The sequence below is a fragment of the Schistocerca serialis genome, chromosome 8, assembly GCF_023864345.2.
Source record: "Schistocerca serialis cubense isolate TAMUIC-IGC-003099 chromosome 8, iqSchSeri2.2, whole genome shotgun sequence".
Classification (NCBI taxonomy): Eukaryota; Metazoa; Arthropoda; class Insecta; order Orthoptera; family Acrididae; genus Schistocerca; species Schistocerca serialis.
Genome location: NC_064645.1, coordinates 472,439,083 through 472,458,777, shown reverse-complemented (window position 1 = coordinate 472,458,777; position 19,695 = coordinate 472,439,083). Strand labels below are relative to the sequence as shown.

General features: G+C 40.3%; 1 protein-coding gene across 1 annotated transcript in view; it reads right to left on the bottom strand.

Moving 5' to 3' along the window:
* Window positions 1-19,695, bottom strand: part of LOC126417076 (putative inorganic phosphate cotransporter) — a 188,726-nt gene that overhangs the window by 61,660 nt on the left and 107,371 nt on the right. The window contains exons 7-8 of the mRNA XM_050084971.1: window positions 18,788-18,920; window positions 3,373-3,528 (exon numbers count right to left, since the gene is read on the bottom strand). Coding sequence (XP_049940928.1) covers window positions 3,373-3,528; window positions 18,788-18,920 — 289 coding nt within the window. The remainder of the gene's footprint in view (window positions 1-3,372; window positions 3,529-18,787; window positions 18,921-19,695) is intronic.

Below are 19,695 nucleotides of genomic sequence, written 5' to 3'. Positions count from 1 at the left end.
ATGTTCAAGGAACTACGATTGTGTTATTCTACATCTGCCTGACGCCTGTAAGTTAGCTGCACAATTTACCTAAAGGTAAGTTTTACTGATTATCACTTTATTGCTGTTTAAGTGTGCTGTATTGCTTTCTAGTTTACTGTAAGATTACCGCCATGTGTGACAAACGTGAATGTTGCTGTAGGTTACTTGCTATGGAAGAAACATGTCAGGACTGTGGGTTGGTGTTTCAGTGAGGAGAGTGAAACGGGGAAATCAGGAAGTTGGAGTTGTAAATTGTGCAGTCGAGACAAGAAAATCGTGGAACAGGGGAGAAAGACTTATGCCCTCCAGCCAGCATTAGAAATCAGTACAACGAAAAACCAGTCACAAGTTGAAAATTTAATTTTTTTTTATTCGCTCGATGATTAGTTTCGGGCCGGAACCCATTTCCAAATCATCGTAACGTAGTAAAAAATGTTATTCCCAAAAATGCAAAAACTGTCAAAAATTTGCAAACAAATGCTGGACGTTCGCACAATTATAAATTGCATATTCTGAATTACATTTGTAGAAGGGGGATAGAGACAATGCGATCTGGAAGAAGATGACAAACAATAGGCAAAAGGAAAAAACCTCAGAAATGACATTTCATATTCCGGCTATCAATCAGCTTGACTTGTTACCCGAATTAGGGAAAGAGCGTCAACCAGCTTTTGGCCTTAACTGCGAGCAGAGATTCATAGCAACAATTTTAAGGCTAGGTCGGTAGAAAAGTCACATAGAAAGAAAAGATCTTGCTACTAGGCACCAGTCATCGTAAAGATGTAGTCCAGTTGCCGCAGGAAAAGCTAGGCATAGAATACCAGGTCACATGCATCGTGAAACCTAGCGCCGAAGTTTAGCCAAGTGACAGAGAAAATAGCGGCCTTGTGTAGAGAATTCGATGGCGAGGATAAGGTACTTAGAGTAACAGCGTTAAAAGTGACCTGGAGGAAACAGGAGCAGCAACAGCACACACTTGTGTGAGGTATGTCGAGGTTTTGCAGCGACATGGCCAGCCGTAAGTTAGCGCAGCTGTCAACCATGTGAAAAATGAGCTGAGCGAATTGCTTTTGACTGGAAGAAAGTTACTGCGATTGGGAGATGGGGTTACACTAATCGCGGCCTGCACCTGAACAGGAGTGGGGAGGAAAGATTAGCTGAGCTGCTTGCAGAAAGTGTGAGGGAACCCACAAGCAGACAGCACAAAATTCCTCCGGTAACTGGAATGAAAGCGGTACATTTTTAGGTTAGAGTCACTTTACAGACAAGACTACTGAATGAAATAAGAGCAGTACAAGACCATCACACTTGCAACAGTACCCAGAAAAATAACATTAATTTGTTTCATCAGAACATTATAGGATTGAAAAACAAGATAGATCAGCTTCTTGTGTGCCTAGAAGGTATGGACAATTCGGAAGTTAACAGATGTTCTGTACCTCTCTGACCAATATGTAACCAGATTGAAGGAGAAGTTAAATATCAGGGATTATAGACTTGCATCATTTTCGTGTAGAGTTAACATAGAAAAGTTACATCATACGTAAAAGTTGGACACAAAGCAAAAAATATTAAAACAAATAGTTTTCTTGTTGAATAGAACCTAGAAGTGCGTTGGTGTATAACAGTTGGTGAATGACACGACCAGCCACAAACACTTTTTAAATGTTATATTTTAGTGCCATAACTGGTTTCGGGCTACCATGCTGATCTTCACTTGGCTAATATTTTTCGTTAAGTAGATGTTTTGATCAACAGCACGTCGTTGCTCCACACCGGAAAAGAATATTTGAGTATTTAGTGGCATTTTATCAGTTGTTTCATTAATAAAAATACGCTAAAGTGTTTGTATTTTTGTGTTCACTTACATATGTTCCAGAGGATGCCGATCTGTTTTGTTGTGGTCCAACATGGATGAAATAAAACTATAAGTACATGCTTGTAGGTTGCTACTGCAGAATACTTCTCTGATAATTGTAAGAGACTACAGATCCCCTGTAGGAAACTTTCAGCTATTTATGAGAAATGTAGATGCGTTATTGAGGTGCCTGTTACAAAGAAAAAACAGTTAGGAACTTGTGGAGATTTCAGTGTAGATTTCTTTAGGAGATATGGGCAGGAAACATGAACTACATTTATTCTTTTGGCGTTTCAATCTAATCTCAATAATCGATTTCCCAACTAGCGTGCAGTAAAATACTAGGAGACTGATGGATGACATTTTTATAGACAATGCTCAGGCTGAAACAATTAATGTGTACCGAATTGCTAACGGACTACTGATTATGATCTAAAGATAATGGAAATCAACACTACGACACCTTACCGTTCTGAGACCGGTTCATACAAAGTAGTGAGACTTGTTAATGAGAACAGGATACATTGTTTTAAGACTAAGATAAAGGGGTGATATGGGATGAGGTATATGTAGAAAGAGCTGCGGAGTAAATCAAACTCTGATGTTACTTGCATACTACAACTAGAGGGAGAAATGACCTTGATTACCCATTGCTAAAGCTGTCAGTGGCTCAGAAAAGAATTCAATCTGCAGCAACAAAAATTTGTATTCATTTGCCCAACAACATAAAATGTCTGAAGGTAGCAAAGCAAGTTTTAAATCTAATTTAAAATCATATCTCCTGGACAATTCCTTCCATTCCACTACCAAATTTGTACTTAAAAACTGGTAGCCAGTAGGACTAAAAATAATGTGTTGATTAATGTAACAATAATCATGTACTCATATCCTGTAAACTGACTCGTTCTACATCATTTCGATAAGAGAATCATTCAAACGATCTATGAAACATGTAGCTAACTAACCTGTCGGACAGTAGAAAGAAACAAAGTTTTTATGGTTTTCCCGCTACAGCAGGCAAAGGCCGTAATACATGGAGAAATGAGGGGAGGTCTTATTGAACAATGGAAGACGAATAGTTGATGGTGATGTTGATTATGAGCTTCATGATCGGCATTTATATTCATACAACGATTACGATAACGATCGGACCAATGACCAACTATGTACTCTGTTAATACATTGCAAACATAACCTAAAGCTGTGTTGATTTCTATTGCTTATATCACACCTCAAGTTTCTGTCCTTCTGTACGATCGCTGGTCCTCACAAACATAAAACTAGGGGTACTGTCCGTGCTACATTATAAGCTTACGTTATTTAGATCACGATATGAACGAAGAAGTTTCTTTCTCCATTTTCTTGCGTTCAGCGAAACTCATGTACAGGTCACTGATGCTGAGCCATCCAGTGGCCAGTGTTGCTAACCTGCGCTTTACGACTATTTATGAACTGACCCTCGTGTAATAGAAATATGGGGATGAAGGACTCACCTGCAAAGTTGGGAGCGAGGTCGTGGTGGTTGGCGAGATTGGTGACGGCGGCAGCTCCGTTGAAACCCAGCGAGAGACTCAGGAGCGCCACGGCGAAAGCCTCGTTTGTGCCCACGTAGCCTAGCGCAGCCATTAGCACAGCCGGTATGAGGTGTGCTGCGGTGAAAAGAGGCGACGTTTGACAAACCTTACTTCTACTATCGAGACCGTATACGCGGGTCTCTGGCTAGCAACCATTGCCGTACTTCTACACTGAAGTGCCAAATAAACTGGTACAGGCATCGTATTCAAATACAGAGATATGGAAACAGGCAAAATGCGGCGCTGCGGTCGCCAACGCCTTTAAAAGACAGCAGGCGATGGCGCAGTTAGATCGGTTACGTTTGCTACAGTGGCAGGTTATCAAGATTTAAGTGAGTTTGACCGTAGCGTTATAACCGGTACACGAGCGATGGAACACAGCATCTCTGTGTTAGCGATTTTTCCGTACGACCATTTCACGGGTGTACCATGAATATCAAGAATCCGGTAAAACACCAAATCCCCGACATCGCTGCAGCCGGAAAAAGATGCTCCACGAACGGGACCAATGAAGAGAATCGTTCAGAGTGACAGAAGTGCAACCCTTTCGCAAATTGCTGCAAATTTCAATGCTGGGCCATCAACAAGTGTCAGCGTGCGAAGCATTCAACGAAACATCATCGGTATGGGCTTTCGGTGCCGAAAGCCAACTCATGTACCCTTGCTGACTGCACGATACAAAGCTTTACGCCTCGCCTGGGCCCGTCAACACCGACATTGGAGTGTTGATGACTGGAAACATGTTGCCTGGTCGAACGAGTCTCGTTTCAAATTGCATCGAGTGGGTGGACGTTTACGAGTATGGAGACAGCCTCATGAATCCGTGGACCCTGCATGTCAGCAGGGGACTGCTCAAGCTAGTGGAGGCTCTGTAATAGTGTGGAACGTGTGCAGTTGGAATGACATGGGACTCCTGATACGTCTAGATACGATTGTGACAGGTGACACATACGTAAGCACCCTGTCTGATGACCTGCATCCATTCCATGTGCATTGTGCATTCCGACGGACATGGGCAATTCCAGGTGGACAATGCGACATCCTACACGTCCAGAACTGCTACAGAGTGGCTCCAGGAACACTCTTCTTAGTTTAAACACTTCCGCTGGTCACCAAACTCCCCGGATATAAACATTATTGAGCATATCTGAGATGCCTTGCAACGTGCTGCTCCGATGAGATCTCAACCCCTCGCCCTCTTACGGGTTTATGGACAGCCCTGCAGGATTCATGGCGTCAGTTCCCTCCAGCACTACTTCAGACATTAGTCGAGTCCATGCCACTAGTGTTGCGATACTTCTGCGTGCTCGCGGGGGCCCTACACGATATTAGGCAGGCGTACCAGTTTCTTCGGCTCTTCAGTGTATATCTACACCGGTGCAATATGTGTCGCTATAAATTGTCTGGCGGAGGATACTTTCTCTTCTTCTTTCTTTCCACCCGACTTTGAAATACGTAATTCTTGTTACTTGCTGCAGATATTACACACTGGAGATATTACTCACTCTCTCTGTCTCTCTCTCTCTGTCTCTCTCTCTCTCTCTCTCCATCCCCCCCCCCCCTCTCTCTCTCTCTCTCTCTCTCTCTCTCTCTCTCTCTCTCTCTCTCTCTCTCTCACACACACACACACACACTGCAGTGCATCAGTCTCCCTAAAGAAAGATCAGGAATTTACATATAGATCTGATTACTATCATGTTTTTTATTAAGTAACTACTTGAAAGCATATCAAGGGCCCACGTTTTGTTGACTAGATCAGCATTTGGAACTCATTTTGCGGTACACAAACAGTTACTAATTTTTAAGGGTACAGTACAAACAACCACATTCTGGCCCACTAATATTTGTTTATTATTGACCGGTTTTTGCCACGATTGGGCATAACCAGTATGAATCGTTACCTGACGACAGGTCTAATAAACTAAAAAATCGGTAGGTACTAATTAAATTTTAGTGGATTACAACTCATTTGCTCGATTAACACCTTACCTGAACTAATCGAGAATGAACAGAAAGAGTTATTCAACGTATCCTTCCTGAAAAACTTACAAAAGGTTTTCTCATCATTCAAATGAACATATTGTTGTCGTAGTCCCATGTCTGTAGCTGCATTATTAAATATGTATCTACTCTTTTCATAATCATACAACAGACCTAGGAATTTTTCTGACACATAGATTTTTTTTCTCACTTCAGGTAGTGACTTGTTAATGTGAAAACTGTCAAGTTGTGCCAAGATCTGGATTTCGTGTTGATCTGTGCGTCCCCATATAACTAGTTGCGTAAGTAAGTTAAAAAGTCAAAGGAAGAAAACGGCTTACCACCCACTAAAGTCATACCTAGTAAAGATCTGAGGAATTCAGATCAACTTTTGGGGTGACGATGTGTTAAGGCTTTTTATTTGTTTCAGAATGAGAATCAGTCCTCAGTTGCACAATTAGGAAATTCATTTCGCTTTACCATTTTCAACAGATTAAATGGTCGTCTTCAGAATCCTAAAAAATTAAGGATGTTCTAAACAATTAGAACCTGGCCATACATGTATGTAAATTGAAAATGGTGCATTACAGAAGCTTACTTACTATTGGTTTACAAGATGTGAGTATCTTCTTCACAGAAGCATAATGCCACGATGTGTCCATAAATGTACATATTATATGTGATAATTATACACACAGACTGATAATTTACAGTAAACTAATCACATTGATGTACATAGTCAAGTTGTTATTACCAACAAGGAACATATGAAGTGTTAGTGGTATAGGTACATCTATTGTGATAAATGGTACCTTAACATGTACCCACTTCAGTGTGTTAGTGGTTTTGTTCTGCATCTAATACTTTTCCCACAAACATATCATATTAATTATGACCTGATGTTTTCTGCACGGTTGTAACTATGCTGTGACACGGAGTACGCTTGTCAGTATAGACTATCCATTTAGGATCCACGCACCAACCCCACTTCAATACCTTTCCTGCTGCCCAGGGGAAAATAAACTTTAATGCCTGTGCCACTCGTACATGAAGGTACTAACCAACCAAAAAACACATTACTCATAACAGGTACAATTATTAGTCTGAAAATGAGGTAAATACTGATGTAATCTCATTCAGTACATCGTCCTCAGTCATCTGTAGAAATATCTGCACTTGCACCCCTAACACCTTGTATCACATAAAAGCATGTGAGTAATATAAATAAGGTATATAAGGGAAAATATATATAATAAGTATGAAACACATCGCACGTAAGCTACTGCTGACACTAATCTGTAAGAAACATTTTATAAGAGATGCACTGCAATCGAAATAGTGTCCCAGTTTCAATGTAATCGCATCATTCAACAAATCTTAGTACTCCACCTAGGCATGTTTCTATGTTCGAACTCTTCTAAGAGGTTTATTTCGTAGTCCTTGTAAATTATATGCAAAATTCGAGATACTAAGCAAAGATGGAGGAGGAAGAATGTGTTTCTCGACTTTGAGATTTATTTCTAATGACAGTACGTTGATGATGCTATCGTTGTACTGGAAAGCGTGAGTGATGTCATATTATTTAGTGAGTTCCTGATTTGGTTCCATTCTAAAATTAAATTTATATATGAAATACAAAATCAACCTACCAAACTTAGCTTCCTGGACCTGACAATGCGTTTAACGTATAATAAAACTAACTTTGACATTTACAGGAAACCTACAACCACAACAGATAACATTATTCATGCTTCTTCTTCCCGCACCTTAACGCACAAATCGGCATGCTGTGAGTTCCTCCTACCTCTTCTGTAATTGCTAGTGAACTTAGTAACTTAAACCATATAGCGCTCAAAAACGGTCACTACGCAAACGTGTACAGAGATGGTACAAAAATAAAATCAATAAGAATATAAATCCCTCTGCACTCAATAAAAATGACGTTACTGTTAAGAAGCACAGTATTACTCTATTTCTAGGTGACATTGCACATTGTATAGCTAATTTCTTAAAAATGGTGGTTGTAATTGTGTTCTTTACTGCCAAGTTGCTCTTTATACACAATGAGAAGCCTATAAAATATAATACATTTCTCAGATCTGGGATACATACAATTCAGTGAAATATAGCCCCATCCAAGTTTTTATGTGGGACAGGCAGGGAGTGCATTTGAGGTCTGCTTTCATGAGCTCTTGCTCAACAAAGATGGTGAAAATCATACAATTCAACTTTCATAGAACATCTCAAAATCAAGTAACACACTCTTCCTCCTCCATCTCGCATATATTTGACAATGGCTACAAAATGTACCTCTTAGAAGCGTTTAAAATATATAAAAGTTCTTACCTAAATTTCAAAGTCTTGCTGAACGATTAACTTGCATTAAAAAATATATACTATTTCGATTGTATTGTATCTCTCATAAAGTGTTAAAGTTTGCCTATTTTTAAGATTTTAATGTCAGTAACAGCTTATGTGGAAATATGTGCCACGTTTTTTTTATGTATCATATATAACTTCTTTTATTTACCTTAATTGTACTTTTTATACAGTTTCGTGTATGTTCTTTGCTGCTAGCACAACAATTTGACTATGTACATAATATGATTAAATTAGTATAAATTATGAATCTATTTTATAATTATCAAATGCAATATGTATATTATAGGACATGTCATGGTATATGCTTATGTGAAGAAGATATTGACATCTGCTAATCAATATTATGTAAGTTTTTGTAATACTCTTCTTATACTTTACATAACTGTATGGCCAAGCTGTTCTTGTAACTTAAAATATCCGAAATATTGTAGGTTTCTGATGATGACAGATTACTCTGTTGAACAGTAAAGTGAAATAAATTTAATAATTGTGCAGATGAAGACTGAATTTTATTCTGAAATATATACCACAGTTGTTGAGAAAAAACCTCTGTCCGAATAGGTCTCGGAAGACCCTAACGGTACTGACCGACCCCCATGTCATCCTGTGCCTATAGGGGTCGCTGGATGCTGATATGGAGGGGCATGTGGTCAGCACACCGCTCTCCCAGCCGTTGTCAGTTTTTGTGACCAGAGCCGCTACTTCTCAGTCAAGTAGCTCCTCAGTTTCCCTCACAAGGCCTCAGTGCACCTCACTTGCCAACAGCACTTGTGATCGGAAGGTCATTGATCCAAGTGCTAGCCAGGCACGACATCACTTAACTTTGGTGATCTGGCCATTGGCGTTGAGAAAATAACAGCTATGAATAAAATCATTTTTCTTTGTACTGTAACTTGGTTCATCTTTACACTGGACATTTAAACCATTCCCCAGACGAATACGTGCGGAAATTTCACATTTCACATATAACATAGTTATTATTTCCTAGTAGTAAGCGACGTTTTAAATTTTCTTATTTCATGTTGAAAATCGCTTGTTAGACCGTGAACTTTCAAAATTACTCTTTCTCCCACCAATTCTGAAAAACAAACATATTGCAAAGATATTATATAGCAAGCGCTCAATTTTCTGAAGATATAAGAGTCTTTGACCAACTGAGTAGAGGAATGTCTGCCAAGAGGTACTTTGGAGGGTAGAGGTGATCCAGTGGCGGGCCTTAGCAGCCGCGTTGTGTCTGCGTGACCCCCTGCTTCTGTCCGTGTTTCTGGCAGGGTTCCACACTTTTTTTATGGACGACTGGTGTAGTAACTCGCTGCCAAGTTGATTTCTGGTGACTGGTGTCATCCAGCGAGTTACAAACGTATGGTGAAGATGCAGCATGCATTTTGGGGCTTACCTAAATATGTTCTTGCAGCATTTTCAGATCCTTAATTGCACGTGTTCAAACTTAACGTCCATTGTTGAGTGAGGTAGCTGACTTTCAATACACGAGCTACAGCATTATGTTTTCATTAAGCCATCTGGACAGTATGCGAGCTGAGTACATCGTATTCTCGTTCATCTAAATGTTTCCACGACTTTCGAATTCTTTTTTCTTCATTGCTTTCTCATGTGGTGTTCATGTATATTGTGCGATCTGTGCATTGTCAGTTGCACTGTTTCTTGTAGTAATAATTGTGGATTGAGTCGTAATAAACATACATTTAACTGAAGCTTCTACGAATTATTTCCATTCCCACATCAGTGATGAATTTATGTTTAAAGTCGCGACTACTTATGTGGTATACATTTTGCTGTCGGCACTTAATTTCAAGTACGATCTCTGTTCTGGTGTAAAGTGAAGCCCCAGCACGCCTGTCGAGAACGTTAGAGCAGAGAGGGCTGTGAAGAAGACGTCAGCCAATTACACGCAGACTGTCCCCTCTCTAGGACGACAATGCGACGGCAGTGCCCTCTATGTGAAGAAAACGTAAGCGCTGCACCAGACTGGCCACAGCCCAGTTCTGCCAGTTCTACAGCAGCCACACTCTGCCTTCAGCTGACTGTTAGTAAGTGCAAAGGAAAGATACAGTCAGTATAAGTCTGTTTCAGAACTGCCGTCAGCAGAAATCTTTTTCTATTCTTTGCATGACTGACAGCTTGGAATATAAGTGACAGTAGTTGTTGCTTATCATACTTCACGTCGAGGCTGTGCATCTTCATATCACAGGTACGGTGTGAAAAGGTTTTAGGTTATCAGATGGAGCCACGCATGCTCACTGCACTTGATGTACCTACACGGTACACTTTAATGAAATTTCTGGGAGTAATTGCAATCTTTATATTCATTCAGGTATTAATTTACACCCTTCCCATTGTGCAAAGTGAAACCTACAAAGACTTAATATGTTTTTGAGATATTCTCAGATAGCGTGTAAGTTACATCTTGAATCAAAACTTCATACAGAAAGGGCTGCTTGTTCAGGGCATTTTTCTGAAGATATACTTTCATGCAGTCAGAACCTTACAAGAGAGTGTGAGTGGCTGCTTGCAACCTGCATCTCATATGTACTTATCGAGGCATCTCTTGGTATATGGGGGAGTGTACTTCTGGTACTACTGCAATTTATGCCTTGTCATGTTCCAGTCTCGTGTGGTTTGGAGAGGAACAGTTGTCAGTAAGGCCCGTTATGAGCTTCTGTGTGCCTTTTGTGTATTGTTTTTCCATCATTGTCAATTGGTGAGATGCACTTAGGAGGAAGTAATACTTTGCCTTATTCTTATTAGTAGCACACTTTAAAAATTTTGGCAGTAAACTTCTCTGTGACGCACCATCCCTCTCTTGTAGTGTCTGGTACTGGACTTTTATGAGCATTCTCATTACGTTGTTCCACTTTCTAGACAAAACAGTAATGAAACGAGTCAGTGTATTTTATTTCTACCCTATTCTTTTAATCGCAACTGGTCCGAGTGCTAGACTGAAAAGTAACACCCAGAAACTGGTCGAACAAGAGTTTCAAAGACTGCCCCATTCATAAGTGAATTACATTCCTATACAGTTCTTCCAATGATTCTCACGTCTGCTTTTATTAAGACCTGATTTACATACTCGCTCCATTTGAGATCGCTCTGGACCATTACATGCACCTCTTTTATGGTTAGTTAGTGTTTTCAGTGGTTTGACGCCAATAACTTAATTAAACAGTTATTTATTTATTACCGCCCATTTAGCCTCACCAGAATAGGGCTGCTTGCGTCGTTGCACTTCGGCAAACTGTTGATAATCAAAGTGTAATGACATGGTGTTGATGTGTGAGAACTAATCTGTCACGAGGTTTTCTGCATTTTCCAGATGGTGGGCGCATATGGTAAACTGTGAAACGTAATCTAAGTGCTGAAACTGTCGGGAGCAAGGGTCCATTGGTGAATTTTGGATCGAGTCGTACGATGGTCACTGTATATAATGAGAGGGCGTCCTTTGATGTCTCACTGGAAGTATCCTATTGCTCCACAAACTGCCAGCAACTCTCTGTCGTCTGCTGCCCTGCACTGCGAAGGCGAGATCTGGCGCCTCAAAGAAACGGAGTGGCTATTGGATACTTCACATCTCTTGTAGCACGAAAGCACCAACAGCAGAGTCCCTCCCATTTGCGATTATGGTTGGCTGGTCGATTTGAAGGAGGGGCAAAACAGCAAGGTCATCGGTCCCATCAGATGAGGGAAGGATGAGGAAGGAAATCGGCCGTGCCCTTCCAAAGGAACCATCCTGTTATTTGTCTTAAGTGATTTAGGGAAATCACGGAAAATGGCCGGAGGCGGGTTTGAAGTGTCGTCCTCCCGAATGCGATTCCTGTGTGCTAACTTCTGCGCCACCTCGCTTTGTGTCTGCTATTATGATGAGCTGGGAATCGGAGAGTGGGTGCACCAAAGTAATGTCTCGGAAATGGCAGTCCTTAATGCTTTCGAAAGTGGACTACAGTTCTTACGTCCACGTGGATTTACATTTGCCGGTAGTGTGCTTGCCAGTGAGGGCTTGAGTGAGTGGTATCTGAAGGCAATAGAAGCTACCTGTAATAGGTGCCCCCGATAAAAATTTACCATACCTAAAAGTTAACATAGTTCCTGTCAGTCTTGCGTTGGCGGTAGTTGTTGAATGGTCTCTAATCCATGGTGCAGGGTGACTGCCTGTGACGTTTACTGCATGGCTGAGGAAAACAACTTCCTTCTGAAAGAGTTGGCATTTCTCCTCGTTGATCACAACTCTGCTGTCAGAGAGTGCTTCGAAAACTTGTTAGGGCTGCATATTATTAAAGTCTTCGTTTAGTGAGAAAATTAGAACATTGTCGGGGTAGCCATAACAGAAAAGGAACTTGAATAATATGGCTCAATAAAGTGCTGCCATGCCTGAGCAGCGTTCCTAAGTCCGTTAGACATAAACATAAATGCTTACAGACCAAAAGGCGTGATAATAGCCTCTTTGCGATTATCGTCTGGGCACGTAGGTAGGATCTGCAGGTGTGCTACCTTGCAGTCAGTGACACTAAACACAGAGGCATTGGTCAAATAATGAGTGAAGTCATGGATGTTTGGAATTGGGTAGCTGTCCATTATAGTATGAGTATCGAGAATTCTGCAGTCACGACGCAACGTGACAGATACGTGTTTTTAAGGAAGCAATTTGGTGGGTGAAACCCAGGAACTGTTGGAGGGACGTATGATGCCACCTCGCAACAGTTTGTTTACTTCTGCCTTAGAGACCCGAAATAAATCCAGTGGTATTCTACGCTGTCTGTGTCGCACTGGGGGGCTGGGCATTGTGATAATTTTGTGAAATGCTCCATTTTTTATGACTCAATGTACAAACCGGTCTTGTGGGTAAGAGAAGAGAGACCCATTAGAGTTGTAGGTTCTTCAAATGGCCCACACATATGAATAAATACTTTTAATGATCTTTATTCGCGCCGTCCCTGTAGAGCAAAAATATCGCAAGGAGGTATGATACAGATCTGAGTAAGCTGACAGAAAATTGAAAGCTATAGTATCAATTTTTTGATGTAACTCAATTTTTTTTTCATGGATCTCGGTGTTTGTCGGTCTTTTGAGCTGGTGTGATAAAGAAATATGTACTTGCACTCTCCCTGTACGTGTTAATTAACAGTTATGATACGCGAAAGTCACATGTTTTCATTCTCCTACTAAGCTACGTCCTAATCTCCAAATATCGATGCGTTGAGGGCTTACATTTTTAAACTGACCTCGTCAGAGGAGAAGTCAGCACAAAGAGGAAATAGCCAATGCAGCCACGCCGGCCTTGTTGTACTTCATTGGGGAGAAGAGATAAATATCAAGCCACACACTAAAACTTATTAACCTTCCAGCAATGTTCCAGAACTGCCACAGCGTTTCTTAACACGAAAGCATCCATACCTGCGTGCGCTTATGAACTTACAATTTCTGGTGCGGCTAAACATGCAGTAGTAAAAATACGTCAGCTGTGAACAATTCACATCATCTCACTCTCTAACCACTAAAAGTGGCGATGTGAGTGGAAAGCACAGCACTGCCCTCTGTGTCATAAGATGAGGACAGAGCTGTGCCAAAAGAGCCTGGCGGTCCTTATTGGTGAAGACAGCCTGATGGGACGTCGGAATCTGGTGGAGGCAGACGATGTAGCTGGTCAAACTGCAGCAGTGGCATGTGAAGTTCTTGCTCGACGGTATCAATTCTGCACTGAATAGCATCATTGCCATGTTGTAGGTGGATGTTTGTCATGTACATGTCAAAATAATGCTGCTGTACTCGCTGTATATGGTATGAATATGAAATATCATCGGACGACAACTCCAGCGTCATCCACAAACAGCATTAACCATCCCTGTGTTGATCGACCAAGTGCAACAGGCATGGAACTCCATCCCACAAACTGACACCCGGCTCCTGTACAACATAATGCATGCACTTTTGCATGCTAGCTTTCAACATTCTGGTGGTTACATTAGATATTAATCTACCAGAATTTCACATTTGCAATGGCTCATCTCGCACTTAGATTAATCCCTGTGCTCTTGCAATGTTAATCGCTAAAATACGTTACCTAGACAAAAGTATTCCTGAAATTTCGTTATTCTACATGAATCAAGTTTTGGTATTGCGATGTTTTTCCCATCAGTGTATTTTAACTGATAAATATTGATAAAGGAAATGAAAATAAATGAAATTCGGAAATTGCATAATGGCTATTTAGCACCAGTACTTATAGTGAACATATATTGATAGCTTTGAAGGCTTGAGTTTTCATTATTTTCCGTTTACCATGCAGGAGTATCATGGGAAACGTGTCCTAGTGTTATAAACACATCCACGAAATCATAGTAAACGGAGGTTACCATTAGCATACATTTCACATGTTTTACGTGTACTGATAGCTCACGAAGATGCTGTGAAGCAAAGACATACATTGATGTATTGTATACATTATCCATCAGACATAAGTTGAGAGATATAACTTTAATATCGATCCATTTTCGACAATAACAGATAAATCGATATGTAGCAGAAAATAACGAAACATAATTATTCTTTATGTGAGTAACAATTACAACCACCAGTTTGTCAAATTCAGGAAATCAACTACCATTGATGTATCAACAGGAATTCTCATCATTCAGATTAACATATAACAGCACATTTCACAGCAATGCTGAATCAGACGCATAAAGATCCCACTTGACAAACCAGGGAAACAAAAAGATTATATTATTAAAACAATTATCAAAAATAATTGTTAGAATCCTTCCGCTGATGACATAATTTCAGATAAAATAAAAGCTAAATATAAACATCTATCTCCTCATTCTTGCCAATACAAGCTTCTAAAACCACCACCAAATATGCTGTCATGCCCTTTCTAGGAAACCTGCCCTATAAGACAGCTAATCTTTCCAAAAATACAAATGTCGGAATGAGTTTCTTCCCAAACAACAAGTCACAACATCAAGCTACTTACAATATAGGTACTTCCACCACACCCTTAGGAAATCTGGTATATGCAAACTACATGTACATCTACATCTACATCCATTCTCCGCAAGCCACCCGACGGTGCGTGGCAGAGGGTACTTTGAGTACCTCTATCGGTTCTCCCTTCTATTCCAGTCTCGTAATGTTCGTGGAAAGAAAGATTGTCGGTATGCCTCCGTGTGGGCTCTAATCTCTCTGATTGTATTCTCATGGTCTCTTCGCAAGATTTACGTAGGAGGGAGCAATATACTGCTTGACTCCTCGGTGAAGGTATGTTCTCGAAACTTCAACAAAAGCCCGTACCGAGCGTCTCTCCTGCAAAGTCTTCAATTGGAGTTTATCTATCATCTGCGTAACGCTTTCGCGATTACTAAATGATCCTGTAACGAAGCGCGCTGCTCTCCATTGGATCTTTTCTATCTCTTCTATCAACCCTATCTGGTACGGATCCCACACTGCTGAGCAATATTCAAGATCACTCCATTTTAAATCACTCCTAATGCCTTCTCCCAGATAATTTATGGAATGAACTGCTTCCAGTTGCTGACCTGCTATATTGTAGCTAAATGATAAAGGATCTTTCTTTCTATGTATTCGCAGCGCATTACACTTGTCTACATTGAGATTCAATTGCCATTCCGTGCACCATGCGTCATTCGTTCCGGATCCCCCTGCATTTCAGTACAATTTTCCATTGTTACAACCTCTCGATGTACTAAGCATCATCCGCAAAAAGCTTCAGCGAACTTCCGATGTTATCCACAAGGTCATTTATGTATATTGTGAATAGCAACGGTCCTATGAAACTCCCCTGCGGCACACCCGCAATCACTCTTACTTCGGAAAACTTCTCTCCATTGAGAATGACATGCTGCATTCTTTTATCTAGGAACTCTTCAATCCAATCACACAATTGGTCTGATAGTCCATATGTGTCTAAATCCTGGCCATAAGACAACATTGGCTAGACAGATAAGCTTCGATACAAAATTCAAGGAGTACCTGATTGCAATACGCTAAACACCTTAACCACCGTTGCTTCTCACGTTGTTATATTATGTAAAAGGCATTGAAAGCAACCTACAGATCCTTCTCTACACAAGCAAGGGCAATATTACGAAAATCCTTGAAGAAACAGAAATATTTACGTATACAGTGATGTCACCACACAACGTCCTCAACGAACAAACAGAACTAACTTCCAAAAGCTGCTCTCACGTAGGACACAAATATAAATTCCGCCAGCGCCTAACACCAGTATAATTATGCCTCACTGTTTCTAATAAGTAACGTGTGTATTATATGTGAAGTATAAGAGGTATTTTTATTAACAACATTATTTCATATGATTTTTAAAAATAACTATATTTAATTACTTTCTGGCACCTACCGATTATTTATCTGTTATTGCAGAAAAAGCATCGTTGTTTAAGTTTTATCTTTTTCGTCAACTCTGGCATATAATATAAACAATATATATTCTTGCTTCATAGCGTCTTTGTAATCTACAATTGTTTGTAAAACACGTGACGTGTATGTGAAACCAGATTGTCAGAATATAAAAGTGTTCATGGTAAGCACCGTCCACTCTGTGATTTCGTAAATGTGGTTAGAGCACAGGGACATGTTTCCCATGATACTACTGCATGGTACACGGTAACAGAAACTCAGGTCTTGAAAGCTATTAATACACGTTTCTGTAAGTACGAGTACACAGTCATTATGCAATTTCCAATTTTCGTATATTTTGCTTTAAAAATCGAAACAAACAGTATCGACTGCAAACATATTTATTTTGATGGTAACCGATTTCTGTCAGGTTTTGACTATCCTCAGACCCTCATACTATGATGGTAGGCGGAGGCGGTGAGTGGAGCAAGTGTTGTAACATGACGAACGTGAGCTGCTCAAAGCAGTTACAACACCTGCTTCATTCGCCGCCACCACTACCACCATGGCATGAGGGTAAGAGGATGGTCAAATCTGTTACCATCAAAACAAATGTTTTTGCGGTTGAGACCGTTTGTGTCGATTTTTAAAGCACTTTTCGCCAGACCGCTGTTCTCCACGAGTAATGTTCTCAAATTACTCTTTACTACTAATTTCCTTTATCAATATTTTAGCGGCAAGACACCACGATAAGCAAACGACCAACTACTGATAAACAGTTCATCCTGTAATTCTGCCATCTGATGATGAACAAGAGTTCGAAATCAGTAATGGCATGGAACAATAAAATGTGTTGAACAAAAACGTCTTTGAATTAGCGGTTGATAGCTGTTTTTATAAAACGTCTTATAATACAATCACAGAACTCTCACAAAAAAAAATCAATGACTGACAAATTATCTTTACACCATCTTTCCCGCCAAGCTGTTTACAATTAACGTGTCATTGTTTTTTGAGTAAACGAATGACACTCGCATTTTTATTACACGTGACTTTCGTAAGTGAAAAGTAAAAGTATCAAAAGTCTTGTTCAGTATTTGCATGGCGGATTATGAGATTATGTAAACTTAACTCAATGCTTTTTGTTTACAGGAAATTTTCAGCCGGTTTTACAAACCGAAAAGCAAAGGATTTTTATAATGGGATAGTTCAGCAGCTCACTAACGGGCATGGGTAATTCTATTACGACTGAAACTCATATACTTGACGGAAGCGAGGACAATCATGTGTGTCTAACTGAGGAACTAAGCGTGAACATTAGATCAGTCATTCTTCCCCATACTCAGACGCAAGAAGAAAATCTTTACGTATTATTGCATTACGGCCAAAGAATCGTGCTAGCCTAATGTGCTTGTTCCCTAAACGGCGATTTTTCTCGAATAGTGACCGTGTTGGAGTGGGACGTGGTTAGCTATTACTTAAATTATGAAATTCATGTTCCACAGTTCATAAACTTGATTCTTATCAAAATGATGTTGAACCGGTCGGTTTACCGATTACGTACCGTTATATGTGATATGTTTGTGGGCACGGCTTCGTGCTGGCCATTTACAGAATAATCAGCAGAATTGTGATTTAAATTTAATGAAAATGAACTTGTTAGTCTTCATCATTAGCCGTGTTCCAAATGAAACAAAGATTTACTACAAATTAAACATACTTTTTTCTACACTACCTATCTCACCACTTTTTAATTAAATAATCGCCAGCAGAGTACAGAAGAAATGATTTCAGTTTTTATTTAATATTGATAATACAGGATACTGGATATTTAGCAAGACTTCAAATATCTACACAAAAATGGAATGTTTTAAGGATAAATGCCATTTGTTGCTATTAGAATAGAATTACAATGGCCACATCTCCGTATTAAAATCATTTTTCTTATTAAAATAATTTTTCTTCGGTTTTAAACGTTAGTTCTGGGGAATGTCCCTTGTTATTAGTGTCAAGATTACAACTCTTCCGACGGGCGTTTACCACTGATTACCAGTGTTGGTTGAGGGTGCTGGTGCTTGTTAACAAAAAATGGGAATGATTTTCTGAGGCGACCGGGGGGGGGGGGGGGGGAAGTTTGAAAACATTGTTGTTGACGGCTGTAGTTACGTTTGCTTTATAACTCCGAGCAAAAGAAATATTACTTACCAACTTACCAAAAATCCTTTTGACTGACCACTGTACTTGTATGAAAGTTTACACTGTGCAGTAAGCAGAAATATGGAAATTAGTAATAATTCCTACCAATGCCAGCTACATCTGTTATCCATGGTACATGCCAACATCCGCTCCTGACACATTCACACTTCATGCAGTTAATTAGTAATTAACAATAGCTAAAGATATTTCCTCTTACGAACAGTGCTTACCTTCGTGTTGAGAAATCTAGCGCCCACGTTCTCCTAGATTCGCTTACCATACGCAAGAGTTGAGAAGAAGACAATGGATACATCGGTTAGATGGCTAAACATGGAATTTGAATACTTTCGTAAACAGGAGTAACAAATGCACGCTAAGGTTCACTTACATGGAATGACGAACAACTTCCGGACCAGGGTCTTGTTTCTGAGTGGATCGGCAAGAATCCAGTCGCCCACAGTGCTGAAGACTATTCCAAACAGCAGCCTCATCAGGTGCGGCAGACTTGCAAAACCTCCCGACTGCAACAGAAGAGCACCGATAACAACCAAGCCCACTAGCACACGTACGCTGTTGGACAATAAAATTACAACACCCCGGAGGCGACACTCAACAAACGTCAAATCTGCGTGAAGTGTAGCACATGTTTGGATACGCAAATGATAAACACTTCAGCGCAATCGCACAATTCCAGAGTAAGCAGACACAATAGCGCCTTTCTTAGCAATCATATACAACCGCTCACTTGACGAATGGTCTGTTCCTAAAGACTGGAAAGTAGCACAGGTCACACCAATATTCAAGAAAGGAGTAACCCATTGAATTACAGATCCATATCACTGACCTCAACTTGCAGTAGGATTTTGGAGCATGTACTGTACTCGAACCGGGCGCGGTGGCCGTCGGTTCTAGGCGCTACAGTCTGGAACCGCACGACCGCTACGGTCGCAGGTTCGAATCCTGCCTCGGGTATGGATGTGTGTGATGTCCTTAGGTTAGTTAGGTTTAAGTAGTTCTAAGTTCTAGGGGACTGATGACCTCAGATGTTAAGTCCTATAGTGCTCAGAGCCATTTGAACCATTACTGTACTCGAACATTATGAATCACCTTGGAAAAAATGAGTTATTGATACATAACCAACATGGATTCAGAAAATATCGTTCTTGTGCAACACAGCTAGCTCTTCCCATGGAGTAATGAGTGCTGTCGACAAGGGATCTCAGATCGATTCCATATTCCTAGATTTCCAGAAGGCTTTTGATACCGTCCCTCACAAGCGACTATTAATCAAATTGC